The sequence below is a fragment of the Pyxicephalus adspersus genome, chromosome 11 (assembly GCF_032062135.1).
Source record: "Pyxicephalus adspersus chromosome 11, UCB_Pads_2.0, whole genome shotgun sequence".
NCBI lineage: Eukaryota > Metazoa > Chordata > Amphibia > Anura > Pyxicephalidae > Pyxicephalus > Pyxicephalus adspersus.
The window spans coordinates 8,649,169-8,663,854 of NC_092868.1; the positions used below are offsets into that span (position 1 = coordinate 8,649,169).

At 36.7% G+C, this 14,686-nt stretch overlaps 1 protein-coding gene across 1 annotated transcript; it reads left to right on the forward strand.

The window, feature by feature from the left end:
- Positions 1-1,007: 1,007 nt before the first annotated feature.
- LOC140340543 (fish-egg lectin-like) lies at positions 1,008-4,633 on the forward strand. Its single transcript, XM_072425813.1, has 4 exons — positions 1,008-1,146; positions 2,552-2,779; positions 3,687-4,020; positions 4,263-4,633. The coding sequence occupies exons 1-4, from the start codon at positions 1,026-1,028 to the stop codon at positions 4,408-4,410; spliced, it is 831 nt and encodes a 276-aa protein (XP_072281914.1). The 5' UTR covers positions 1,008-1,025; the 3' UTR covers positions 4,411-4,633.
- The last annotated feature ends 10,053 nt before the right edge of the window (positions 4,634-14,686 follow it).

Genomic DNA, 14,686 nt, shown 5'->3' on the forward strand with positions numbered 1-14,686 from the left:
GAAACGAGAGTTCCTAACCAGGGGTATCCATACACCTTGGGGGGTATGTGAACCAAATAGTTACATAGTTAGATAGTAGGTTAGGCTGAAAAAAGACACAAATCTATCAAGTTCAACCATTAGGGAAATAAACATAAAACCCCTTGACATAGTTGTTCCAGAGGAAGGCAAACAAAAAAGAAACCCTGGTAAATGCTGGGGGTATGGGACTCGATCTCTGGGTACTAGTATTTATTTTATTTAATGTATTAATTTATACTTGGGTAAATTAATAAATCTGAAATCAAGGTGGAGGAATCGACTTGATGAGTCAGATGACATGCGAGTAGCTTTGTCCATAACTGTACCCCGATTCCATGCTTGGATTGCACAAAAACAACGGCAAATATCTCACTAGATTAGTAAAAGTCTGTGTTATGTGGTTGAGATATAGGAAAAAAAAAAACTTGCACATTTAGGTTTGTTTTCTTCTTTTGCATAATATTCAACTCTAATCTGAAACAGGTAAATCAAAGTTATATTGTAAAGTAGTTGTAGCTGTTTGTAAATTTTTCATTTTTCATTTTTGCTTTTTGTAAATAAATATGATAAAGTTATCAATGCCTTTGATTTTATATCATGTTTTCTTCCTACCTATCCATATCCAAAGTACAGTCATTTCAAGCTGTTGACATATTTGGAAGCCATACTGGCAACTAATATAAGGAATGGTAATGATTATTTTGACAGTCAAGTATAGGGGGTATGGGACCTTATTGGACAATCCATTGGGGATCTGGAGTCATGAAAAGGTTAAGAACCCCTGAATTAAAGGATTATACCACGAGGCAGCAACATTAAAAAAAAACTGAAAAAAATGAAGGTGGTGTGAATACTTTCTAAAGCCACTGTAAACATTTATATATATGCAATCAGTTTAACAAAAAAAATGCCATGTAAAATAATCACCCACACCTGTATGTTTGTTTTATTACATTCCTCCCATCCGCCAATGGTTGATCAGCTTCCCATCACAGGTGGAGTCCATGCACCATATATATAGAACGTCCCCCAGCTCCGTACACCTGCATCCTCCAACCTTACCTACCAAGATGTTTTTTGCTGTGGGTCTCCTCCTGCTATGTGCAGGAATCTCAGCCTCTGCAGGTAAGACCTCTCCCCCTTCCCAGCAAATTCCACCTTATAGAGAGGTTATTATCTCAGTAACTCACTATACGGCAGCTTGTATTTAGAAGTATTGGGCAGCTGGCATATTTGGCTTATGCATACTCCAAGTATATAAAATTGATGCATTAAGGTCCCATTATTCTTGCAGAAAGATTTTTTTTTACCTACTGTTTCATTCTGCACAATAAAAATGTAAAATTAAAAAAAATTAAAATTAATAATAAAATAGCGTTGGGACTCGGCTAGTCCTGACTTCTTACATGCAGAGAAGTATAATACAAAAGTATAATACATAGAAGCCATTGATTTATTTTGACCGTTCTTGCATTTACATGGATTACACTGAAGCCATACACAGAGGTGAACAGATCCTAAGGCTGGCTATTCACCATACAAAATATTGCATAGTACCTTTAGATTGTGCAATCTCCTTTAGATTTATGAAAATTATATATTATAGGGGCAATGCTAAATAGGAGGAATAAAGGATGAAAAGAGAAGAAGAAAGATGGGGTAGGGAGGACGGAAAGAGAGGAAAAAAGAAGAAGGGAAAGAAATAGAAGGAGATCTATTAAAGAATTTAGATTGTTCAATTACCAAGGTGAAGGATCACCATGCAATGATAATTATTTTAGCTTAGTGAATGTGATGGTGGTTCACTTTGCAAGGAATAACCAATCACATGCAAGGAATTCCTAAAGAACATGTTTTTTTTTTCTTTTTTTATATGATTGGATGGTTGAAGTCAGTAGAGCTTTGTCTCATTTACTAAGCTAAGTGAAATATCCATTAGCAAGGAAATAATTCACTTTGCTGTGTGAACATCCTGTATGTCTTTAGATCAGTATTTCTTTTAAATCATTTAGTATTTAGTATTTCTTTTAAATCAGCCACAAAGAGAAAGTAAAGAGAAGAGAAAAATAAGAAGTGAAAGATGAAAAGCGAAGAGAGATGATGAGGATAGAGGAGGGAAGCGGGAAAGAAGAAGAAGAAAGAAGAGAAAGCAGGAAGAAGTTGTGAAGAGATGGTTGTGATATAGATCACAAATCTTTTACTCTATGTTATTACCTAGCCTATAAAACCCAAACTCCAGGTGATGGAATATATTTCTCATACTGTATATCATTATTTATAAAATGCTTACATATTACACTGATGGCCCTCAGAGTATCTCACAATATCATGTTCCTACAATAGTCTTAGTCTAATATCCCTAACATAATGTAGAGTCGATTTGACGGAAAGCCAATTACCCTACCTGTATGATTTTTTGGGGATGTGAAATCCATGTACACAGTTGGAACCCACATTTCTGCAAAATGGGAGTTTTAACCACCGAGCCACCACTTTTCCCATCTGTTATATAATTATTCTTATATTTCAGATTTTCAGTGTCAAATAATCCCAGGAAAACTCAAACAGATTGATGCCGGTGCCGGTGATGTATACGGGGTGAGTGATGATGATAACATCTACCGCTGGGTAGATAACAACTGGAAACAGATCTCTGGCAAGCTGATCCATGTTTCTGTAGGACCTGCTGGAGTTTGGGGTGTGAACAGAGCCAACAACATCTATAAGTTCCAGGACAATAACTGGATGTCTGTATCAGGTACAAAACCCTAAAACCTAATTACAAATTAGATAAGAACATATACAGAAGAAAAAGAAAATATTTATGTCATCTGCATAGTTTAGAGATATACTGCATTACTTTAAAAAGTATATAAAAGTCTCACCATCATTCTCTAACAAAAAGTAAGTGCACTGCATTTTATTCTCCATTTTTTTGTGCTCTTGGGTCAGAAACTGGAATTGCACCTATACACAAAAAGTACAACTCTAACTACAGGATAGGAACCAAGACAGGTACCAAATCCTCCCTTATTTCTTTCTCATGCACTCCTCCTCCCAGACACCGGAGATCCTGGTGAGAGGGGTTCAGCAGCAAAGACTAAGGAACCAAAAAGCCGGGGAAGTACAAGGTGTGGCCAGGTGCTGATTGACAAGCCACAGGCTTGTGAAAATGCCCCTACCTACCTTTAATTCATATCACAATGTAGTGGAAGTAGGCACAGCCTACATGAGAGTGGCGACTCTGCTCTGCATTCAGGAGCAGTGCAGCATTGCTGCCACCCCATCGCAGGAAGCTGCATTAAGTAGACTTTTGTTTTTGTGTTTATTGGGTGGCCAGAGTGCTCTTAACTACAATCTAATTATGGGTAATATTTGGGACTCCAGTCCCACTTTCCCTTTAGTCGATACTTGATATGCTAGGTACTGTAACATAGATGCCATAAATCCTGGAAAGTCCCAGACACTTTCTTCAATGTTGCTGCCCCTGTCTGGTGGAGCACCTCATTGGACTAGAAGGGGCATGGGGCATCTGTGTGAGCACCAATGAGATGTGGTCATCTGCTTCACTACATAGGAAAGGAATTCACTATTGCTCTTATCTTCTCTCTGTATTACATTTAATTTAGAGAATCAATGAGTTGTCTTCTTTTTTTTTTCAACAGGGCTCTTGAAGCAGGTCGATGCCGGTGGTGATAAGTTCTTGAGTGGGGTGAATGCACAAGACAACATCTTCTGCTTGAGACAGAGTTGCACAGTTTCCAGATCTTCTGCTGTATCCTTCACCCCTCTTGAAGGGGCACTGAAATATTACAGCTGTGGACCAATAGGCTGCTGGGGAGTGAACAGCGCCAACAATATTTACTTCCGCCACAATGTCAACCCAACAGCTTGCCAGGGAACCCAATGGCAGCAGATTGAAGGCCAACTGACGATGATAGAGGTTGGCACAGATGGTTCTGTGTATGGTGTCAATGCAGCAGGCAATGTGTACAGAAGGTAGTTTTTACACTTTTATATAGATGTATAAATAAAGAATGTATTTTTTCAGCCTTTAGATTAAATGTCAACTTAAGTATCCATCATTTTTATACATCAACCAATATCTAATAACCATATGCTAGTAATGCCAGTGGGTTATTGAATTGCTATGTTGGCTGTAATTCCACAAAATTATCCTAATAAAATGGTATTTTTTAGTATTTTATGTTGTATAAGTGATAAATATTTTTTTCTTTCAGGGATGGAATCAGTGCCAAGGCCCCTATAGGAACAACCTGGACCCAGTTGGACTTCTGTGCTACTTTCAAGCACGTCACATACGACAATGGCTATCTGTGGCTTATCAGCCCATCTGGTGACATCTATCGATGTGCAGATGACAAGTAAATGACATGACCATAACAGAAGACAAACCTGATCAATATATAGGTCATATGAGCCTAGATGAGTACAAGAATTGTCCTATCCCTCTATTCATCTCAGGTCATTGGTGTGCGAGTATGATTGTATTTCTGAAATGTTTTGTATTGCCACTATAAGCGCCTAAGGTTTTCTTCTTATCACACATAAAAATATTTCACAGCAAATAAAATGTTTTTTATCTATAAAACTGTGTAATTTGTTATTGACAAAGAAATCCTGCTAAACACTGCCTGGGCAAAAAAAGTTAAAAAGTTACACATTCTAATATTCTATTGTGTAGCTTCGATCACAGCACACAATTAGTGTGGTATTGTTTCGATAAGCTCATGAAATGTCACAAAATGTTTTTATTTAAAGAGTTGCATTTTATGGATGATGGGGGAGTCGAATCACTTTATAAAGTCTTCTCCAACACATTCCAAAAATGGTTAATTGGGTTAAGGTCTGGACCATGTGGCCAATCCATGTGTGAAAGTGATGCCTCATGCTACCTCAACCACTCTTTCACAATCTGAGCCTAACTGTCTTGGAAAATGCCCGTGCCACCAAGAAAGAATCCATCAATGGAAAATCCAAGTCATTCGGTATACTCAGGGCACATAATGTTGCTGAACCTAAACCTGACCAAGTGAAGCAACGCCAAATCATAGCACTGCCCCCACAGGCACCCCAGATCATAACACTACCCCCATAGGCACCCCAGATCCATAACACTGCCCCAGAGGTACCCCAGATCATAACACTGGCCCCACAGGTACCCCAGATCATAACACTGCCCTCACAGGCACCCCAGATCATAACACTGCCCTAATAGACTCTCCATGTAATAATCCTGCCCCTACAGACACCCCAGATCATAAAACTTCCCCTATGAGCACCCCAGATAATAACTTCCTCTACTGGCACCCCATATCATACCACTGCCCCCACAGGCTCTCCATATCATAACACTGTCTCTACAGACACCCCAGATCATAAAACAGCTCCTTTAAGCACCCCAGATAATAACACTGCTCCCAAAGGTTCTCCAGATCATAACAATGCCCCTACAGCACCCCAAATCATAATGCTGCCTCCACAGACACCCCAGATCATCAAGCTGTTGCTGCAGGTACCCCAGATCATAGCACTGGCCCCCTCAGATACACCAGATTATAATACTGCCCCCATGCAATGGGGCACAGTCATATTCTTATATTCACCTCGGTGTTCCACAAACACACCCTTGCTCACCAGATGCCTAATCCCTTAGGTCTTATTGCATTCCGTGGTGCAAATCCTCCAATCCAGACTGGTGGTATTTACTCTACTTTTTTAATCCCCTTCCTGTATATCCTTCACATTTCTGTAAAACATAGGAGTGAAAATAAATCTTGTATCTCCAAACCTTTTAAATACACTCACGTTACAATATTTATCCATTATCATATAGATTGCACTAGATCCGTCCTTCTCAATCCTTTTCTCCCAATAGGAACACTTACAATAACTTTCAGGTGTTTAAGAACCCTTGCTATTAATACGGTAATTGATGCATTGCTTTCCATTGGTTACCAGTGGGAAGAACTCCCACCATACATTAGTAGTCATAAAGACAGCTATAAGGTCCTTGGTTTTATGCAACTGGTTTAGCCAAGTAGTTTTGACCCCATATTTTAGAAGGTCACAGCTCATGGAACCCCCGGCAACTTTATGTGGAATTCTATGGCTCCATGGAATCCTGGCTGAGAATGGTTGGACTAAAAGCAAGTATTATTTTACATTGGAGATTCTTTATTTCAACAGTTTCTCTTGCTATGTAATATATGCCATTTTCACATTGTTGCCAACTCTCGTTGTGACAGTGTGCGATTGCCAGTATTACCGTAGTGGCAGGGGGATCAATGGGGAAAGGAAGAGGAACTGAACATAGGCAAGGTGTCTAAATACAAGGAGAATCATTTTATTCTATAAGGTCCTTAAATGAAGTGACACACTTTTATATCTCTTTACAACAATGTTTTATGATTACTAGGGCTTTTTTTTGGTAAAAAAAAACTTTATGTTTTATAAAACATTATCAATTAGATTATTTTTTCAATATTGGAAAGCAGGAACAAGGTCATGTCTGACCAGGACCAATGCAAAGGGGCATTAGTCCATTGGACCACAAAGCCATATCTAGACACTTTTCCCAATTGCAATACCAGGAAAAAGTATGTAGGTCCATGAAAATAAAAGTTGCCAGTGTAAAGTTATTTTGACCGCATATTTATTTCTCTGAGCTTTATAAATGAACCAAAGTGGATGGACAGGTTCTGGAACAATGTAATACAAATCTGTGGTTTTAGGGGGAGTGCCAAAAAAATAATACAGGCATGAAGACTGTGATGTTTAAATACTGAAATTCTGTTCATGAGAAGGACTTAGGACTTTGAGATAAAAATCACAGATTTTCATTAACCAGAACATAAAAGTTTCAGTCTTTACAGTAACGACTGTGCAAACAATATTATTGTATGCAAGTGTAATATGAGTTCAAAGAGAAGTTATTAGTATAGAACAGTTTTTTGTGACCTATTTAACCCTTGAAATATTTTACAAGTCTTCAGGGAACCCCTTCTATAATCACTATATTCACAGCTCACTGTATATTAGTGTGGTGGTCAGTAGGAAGAATTCCTCTTACATTGCTGGCCATCGAGGAGTTTGCCACCCTCACAAATAGCCAAAATGATCATTGGTGTCAATTAAACTGATCATATGAAACTTTTGATCATAAGAAGAACTCATTGCTCAAGGAACCCCTAGCAACCTCTAGAGGAGCCCAGGTTGAGAAACACTGGTATAAACTGTTTAAAAAATGATTGCGGGAAATTAAAAATTACAATATTAGGGCAAAACTTTCAACTTGATCTTAGTAGTGTTCTGTAATGAGCTATAGATTTGTACACTGCAATGTATAATAATAAGTCCTCTCCTACCCGGGCAAAGAATATGCTGCCCTCTAGAGCCAAACTATGTTGAGTGCAATTTAAACTGGAAAAGCCGGTGTCGGAGGGAGAACCAAAACTCTTAAAACTGTCTAATCTCAACAAATTTACATATTTGGACAAAGGTTCCCTCAGGAATGTGATTGCACCCTTACATTATTATTGGGGTCTTAATCAGCTTGGAAGGTTTAAGACAAAATCACAGATCCACTTATGTTAGTAGTTTAAAGGGTATAAACACTTATTGAACCAAAATAAGCAAAAACAACAACAATATATATATATATATATATACACAGAACACCGATAAAAGAGATGCTTTAAACCTAATATGAACTTGCATGTAAGAAAAAAGATTGGTGCCTATTGAACTTTGTTTTTGGACACAAAGTTAAACCGTTTTTTCTGAAACGTGAATCCGCCCTTACATTTAAACTGAAGTCTTATTTAGCTAGGAGTGTTCAAGACAGAATCACATATCAGATATTCTTGCAGTTTAAAAGGTATAACAAACAAAATACAAAAAAAGCAACAATAACAACAATCTAAATTATACAAAACACCAATAAAAAATAAAAAAACACCAAATAAATAGAATTTGAAAAAAAAAAAAAAACACATAACAATCCAGAACAAGTTAAAAAGATTCACCCAAAACGGGATTTTATCAGTATTCACCTAAAACACTGTTTGAAATCCAATGTATTTCCCTGAAACAGTTCATAGAGGGTTGAAAACTAAAGTTGGAATGTGTAACCAAAACACAGGTGTTGAGTTCCCTATTAATGATGTTGTAATGCGTTTCACAGCAATTATTTTGCTACCTAAATTTATATGTTGTAATTAGCAGGAAATGTTTTGATAATTCTCCACAAAACATCAACCATTCATCTAATAGGAATGTGCAAATTAATGGCTGTAAATGCAGATGAACTACAGTAAGTCAAAAAAATACCATTAGACAAAAACAATCTTTCTACTAAAAAGATATATATCAATGTATTATTATGTTGCAATAAGAACAGCACATTCTTAAAATCAGTGTGTTCTAAAATTACTGGAAAAATCTCCACGATTCATATTATTATTAGAGACTTTCCTATGTATATCTATTTGGTTTCCTCAACAAAAATAATACATTTAGATATCATTTAAAAAGGGGGAGATAAAGTTAGCTAAAAAACAATCCAAAACTAATTTTTGTTACCCCCAACATTTATTGGAAAGACATATGAATGTTTACCTACTCCTTAGAAGTAAGTTTTTATTGGATCCAAACAAAGATTATATTTATAATTTTTTATTCATTTTTCACAATTTACAGTATATTACTATACATATATTATGCTATAACAATGCTTAAATACTTATTACACATTGATATGTCTTTCCCATATAGGTTTGGGGTAACAATATTTTCTTTAACTTTATCTCCCTTCTTTATTTTATCATTTTGAGTAAATCAAGTGGAGAATTACCCCCCAAAAATTCCTGAAAATTACAACCTTTAATTCTTGTCCTGAAGAAGCAAAATAATTGCCGCAAAATGCGATACAACATCAATACCAGACTCATGGAAATGTATATTTTCTCCGTATTGCTTCTGTGGTTTGTTACCACATTATTCAACCTGTGGTTTTCATCATTACAGGTTTTGAAGGACTGTTTGTATATTTTTTTTAACAATTTCACTATAAAACATGCTACAACTGTGTAATTATAAGAAGCAGTTTTGGGCGAACTCTGATTAGATATTAAACTATATCTTTTGGGTGAATCTATAACATGTGGATTGTTATATGTATTTTTTTTCTTTTATTGTTATATTGGTGTTTTGCATACATTTGTTTTTATTCCTTGCCTATTTTGGTTTAATAAATGTTTGTTATACCTTTTCAGCCACAAAAATAAGGTAATGTGATTCTGCCTTGAACATTGCTAGTAGTGTTGGTGTTTAGATTCAGGTTGTCCTAATATTGGACCCGAACATGGCTGTTTGAATTCGGATGGACCCCAAAAACATGGGATTCGACTTTGCAAATTTGTGTGTAAAAAATGTGTTAAAAAAGAGTCTTTAATGTTAAAGTAATTTACTGAATGTGTGTGATTTGTGTAACTAACCTTTATTTTTTTACAGGTTATCCCACATTGACAGGATGATTCCCACAGCTGCAAAGCCATGGGAATCCTCCTGTCTGTGTGGGATCCCCGGCCACTAGAGGTTAAATGGGGACAAGTCTCCCCATTCATCTCCTCTAGTGCTCTATGATTGGCTGAGGAAAGGTAAACCCTGATTACAGCTCAAGCGTCATCAGGATTTTCCTTTCCCGAGCCATTCACAGAGCACTAGAGGTGAATGAATGGGGAGATTTGTCCCCATTTACCTTCTAGTGCCCGGGGATCCAGTGGGACTATACAACTAGTATAGGGCTGCAAGAGCAATCAGGGGAGCGGAGCTCCAAATTTTCCCCCTATTGACTTTAATGCTGTTCGAATTCGTCCACCCAAACAAAATCCCCCCATTTGATTGAATAGCTGTCGAACTGAATAGTCAAATTTTCGACCAACACTAATTGCTAGGTGATTAAGACCCCAGTATTAATGTAAAGGTGCATTTATTTTAAACAATTACTTTATCACTATGTGAACTTAGTAATAATTAAACGTTGAAATGTGAGCAGAAATTTAATATAGGGAACTGTTTAAAACAATGAATATTGTTGGATGTGCATGGACTTCACCAAGGAACTGGCCCTTCCCTTAGGGGTATAGAAGCCGTTATTCTATAGCAAAAGCTTTTCACAAAAGTTTGGAATATGTCTGTGGACAATTTTGCCTGCACATATAACCAAAAAACTGCATTTGACCTTGAAGAATGGACATGTGACCAGCTGTAAAGAAAGCAGTTGGCCACTTACAACTGTCCCTGGAGCCGTCTTTGGAGCTGTGTTGGCCTTGTCTTCTCTGCATGGAAAATTGAAAATTATCAGGCTATTATTTCTCATCTCATTATTTTCCCATTTTAATACATTAATTGTAATGGCATTGAATTTAGTTGTTAGCCATTAGTGTTCTTTAAAGTTTTTAATAATTTCAAGGGTTTTGGGGAGGGGGTATTAGGTAGGTTTGGGTACAAAGGGAGGCCTATTTATAGTATTATTTAGAGTAGTAGTCAATTATATTATAAGAAATAGTAATTAATGTCCTAATTTTTTTATTTGTAGTCATAATAGATAAACTTATCAGTTGCTTTATAATCTAAGTACCGGGGGGGACTGGGTGTATTGGGGGCTTGTAATCCATTGTAAGCCGGGGTGCTATTAAAAAGAAACTCATAGCATAGCATTATATATTATAACTTATTATTTTAGTGATATTATATCTTAATATTTATAGGGTAATCAACTCAGTTAGAACCACATACTGGGGGTAAGGGTGGGAGGGGGTTAGGGACTATAAAACCTTGTTGGAGGGGGAAGGGGTATATATAGCATAGTAGCTTATTGTATTAAAGTTTTTGAGTTATATATTTTTAAAACCTAAAATAGCCTTTAAACTAGTTCTAGTATCATTTAATTTTCTTTTTTAATATAACGTAATCCTTCTAGTTATATATAGTGTAGTATATTTGTTACATTTAAGAATATATATTTATTATACCTTACCAGCAATATTTGACTTGAGGGTTAATGGTGTGGTGGGGAGGAGTTGGGGGAGAGGGCAGAGTTATTAATTAGTATAAAACTGTAAAAAATAAAATTAAAAAATCTAATAAATAAACATACCCAACATTTAATTATCTGTATTCCTAAATTTATTTATTGGGAGATCCACTGCAAGATGAGCATGGAAAAGGTCGCTGAATGGTAAATAAATTGCAAAATTGGAATTTACAGACTATGGGGGGTACATTACTGAATTACAATATACCCAGAGAGGGGGGAAAGAGGGGTAATATTGGAATGCACATGCTACTTTAATATTATGACAATACATAATCATAATAAGACATAATACAATACACCAAGGGGTATATTTATAGAGCAGTGATTCTCCATTCATTGGGCCTGATATATTAAAGCTCTTCAAGGCTGGAGAAGATAAACTATGATGGTAAACCTGGGAGATCCAGCAAAACCTAAATAGATTTCTAAAATTATTTTGCTATTATTTGGTAAATGTTTTCATTTCTGCATCAGATCCATTCCTGGTTTGCTGAATAACCTGGGTTCTCCCCTAATAGTTTATCATCTCTAGTCATGGAGAACTTTAATAAATCAAGCTCAAACTTCCTAATGAACATGTTATAAAATACAGAGATTGTATCACCAGTAGTGAATGTATAAGTGAATGTATATTTAGCATCACATTCATTGTTTTATATACTGGCCAGACCAGAGCAATGCAATGAGTGTCTCCTCTACCTAACTGTAATGAAAGATGACAGCAATGTGGAATTATGGTGACAAGTGCAATTTGTAATGTTGTATCCCTAAGAAAATGGCTAAAAGCTTATATCTGAAGTATCAAGTATTGAAATCATCAAGGAAATGTAATTACTGATCATTGAAATGTAATCATTGATGAGTTCAAACTAGAGCTCAAATAAGTTGGTCTGGCACTAATTCCTAAAGGAAACTATTCCGGTGGCTATTGCTATTCTTCATTCTGCATTGATCATTTTTCTCCTCTTACTTCAATATTTTCTGTAACTTACATATATTCAATAAAAAATCTGACTTTATAGTTAAACATACTTGTTCCAGATCAGTGACATAAAACTTACTGAACCCAGGTTGGATTTGCTTGAGTTACCCATTAGTAGGCAGACTTATTGCACACATTTAAACACTTTAAAACATTGTTAAATATGAAGTGATATGTAGTATGGTTGCACCCAAAATGAAACAAAAAAGCACAGCACATTTATAAAGCACAGTAAAGTACTTTATCAATGTTCTCTTTGCTGTGCCAGCTTTGGGACAATGAGGCATTAAAACAAATGCCATGTAACTTATTAAAGCTATGTCTGCAACTCTGAATGGCTTTGTTGTATGCAAGAGATGGCCTGATCTCCATGGCACAGTGTAATGATGAGGAAAACACAATATTCACATTACAAATAGGCCCCTATATGGGATAGGCAACTATTCATTTTACCCTGGGCAGAGGGTCTGGTTTCACTATAGTAGTGAATGGTACAGATTATTATTTGTAATATATTTTGTTATATTATAACTTCAAATAGCATCAACATTCAGGATGGAAAGAAGGAAGAAAAGAACTGGAAACATTTAGGAAGTGAGGAGAACGTCTTAGCCAGTTCTGAAGAAGTACAGTGAGTAGAAACACACCAATGTCTACAATGTATTTGGTTGATCTCTATTTATCCATATGTGGGCCATATGCGGAAGAATGGTTTAATAGAGATATGAAAAAAAAATACATTTAACGCTTGGATATAGTAAATCTTAGCTTTTATTGACAACTTCCAATGTCAATGTCCCCATGTAAAGATTTGTACAACAGGTGCATAACTTGGTCAGGTTTAAGTGCAGTGAGTTGGAGTGGTTTACAAGGAGGGTTGACTCTGGTATAACACATTCTATATTGTTCCCAGCCTGTCCCCATTTAATCATTCTATCCCCTATTTTTGGACATCTACCACGCCAACTTCCTCTTTTTACTCTGTCATTTTTGGGTCCCCTTGCTCCAGCCAATGTTTTCCTCCCTTTGGTGCCACTAACACTCTGGAGGGTTTTGCCTGACACCAGAGACACAACAATTTTTGTCCTTCCACTGACACTGCAAACTTTGGGGCATTTTTCATTTTGTTACACTATGACCTCCACTTGAAAAACATTCGGCATGTTTAAAAAAAGTGGTGCTTTTGCTAAGTAGGAAAGTACGATAGATGTATGTCTAGTTATGGGATAATATTCAGTCTAAGTGCTAATTCACCAAATGGTGAATAGCTGGTGCAATTACCAGTTCCCTTCAGCAGGTAGCCATGGCCAGTAAATGAAAGTTTCAAGCAGCATCTTGCCTATGTCTGCTCAAAGAGAATGGATTAGGGCTGTGAAGTTCACATGGATAGCTTTGTGGTGGCTCCCAAGCAGCCATCTACTGAGCACCTCCAAGTAGCCCAATCCCTTATTCTCTATTAAAAATAAATGAACGTTGGCATGGTTTTGATAAACAGCCACCATTTGGTTGTCAACCTCCCCCCAACCATCACAATTCTGGTTTTCTGGTCAAGCCCAAGTATCATCCAATATTGTAATACCTATTTTATAGTGATATTGAGTATTGATTATTACCTACCTAAAACAAGAAATTGTATGCCTGCAGAACTGAAGACCATCAGACCAGGTCTAGAGAGAGGACAGAGGATGAAGATGTAGATCTACCACTGGAGACAAAAATCATTGAGATTACAGCTGAAGAGCGAGCTGCTTTCTACAGATTAGTTGGTACGGTTTTGTTCATTCATCTTAAAATCTTTTTTTAGCATGTGATGTTCTTTTATATGGTATCAGTGGGTTAAGTTGGATATAATAATACAAATAAGGACATCATAGTTACAGGGGGATCAGCCCATACAATGGAGAAGGTTGGAGGCCCAACTTGTTACTCTCTCACCAACTTGAACCCCTCTGTGCTGCCTTGGTAGCTGCATCTCCTTCAGTCATTTCCCATGAGAAGTTGGCCAACAGAGGATATTACGTATATTACCTCCCCAGCCAACCAATGTTACTTACTTTAGTCCTACTCCTAAATCCTAGTTCGGGAGCAGAAGTCCTATACTCTGGAGCAGAAGTGAAATCAGTGATAGCAGGTGGATAAGTGGAAAAATATTATTCCTTAAATAAATTATGGGGATCACAGTGTATTAATTTGGTATGTGACCCTTGTAGGACGGATCCCCTGGCTGTGGAGGTCACCAGGGTGGGCAATGTAGGAATGGTTTGAAGTTACACCCTTGAGTGTTAATATATATTATGACTGTAAAACACTCCACTGGTGCACTTCAATGACCAATGATTTGTATATTGAATCTCCTGTATAAACTAAATAACAATGAACATTTGTATCCCATATATGCAATACTGGCCACAGAACTAAAAGTGCATTTTACAATGGCACAGCATCCTTTAGCTCAAAATTACTCATAAGGGGATACAATCTGACCATTCCAAGGAGGATCTATATCCATGTAGCATGGTCAGGATGATTCAGGAAAGATAAGGGATTAATAATGAAACACA

Bases quoted from the DNA above. Each gene is read 5' to 3' on its own strand.
- LOC140340543 (XM_072425813.1), top strand. From the start codon at position 1,026: ATGCACCATATATATAGAACGTCCCCCAGCTCCGTACACCTGCATCCT. The intron at 2,780-3,686 runs GTACAAAACCCT...TTTTTTCAACAG, and splicing joins TAACTGGATGTCTGTATCAG to GGCTCTTGAAGCAGGTCGAT. The intron at 4,021-4,262 runs GTAGTTTTTACA...TTTTTCTTTCAG, and splicing joins GCAGGCAATGTGTACAGAAG to GGATGGAATCAGTGCCAAGG.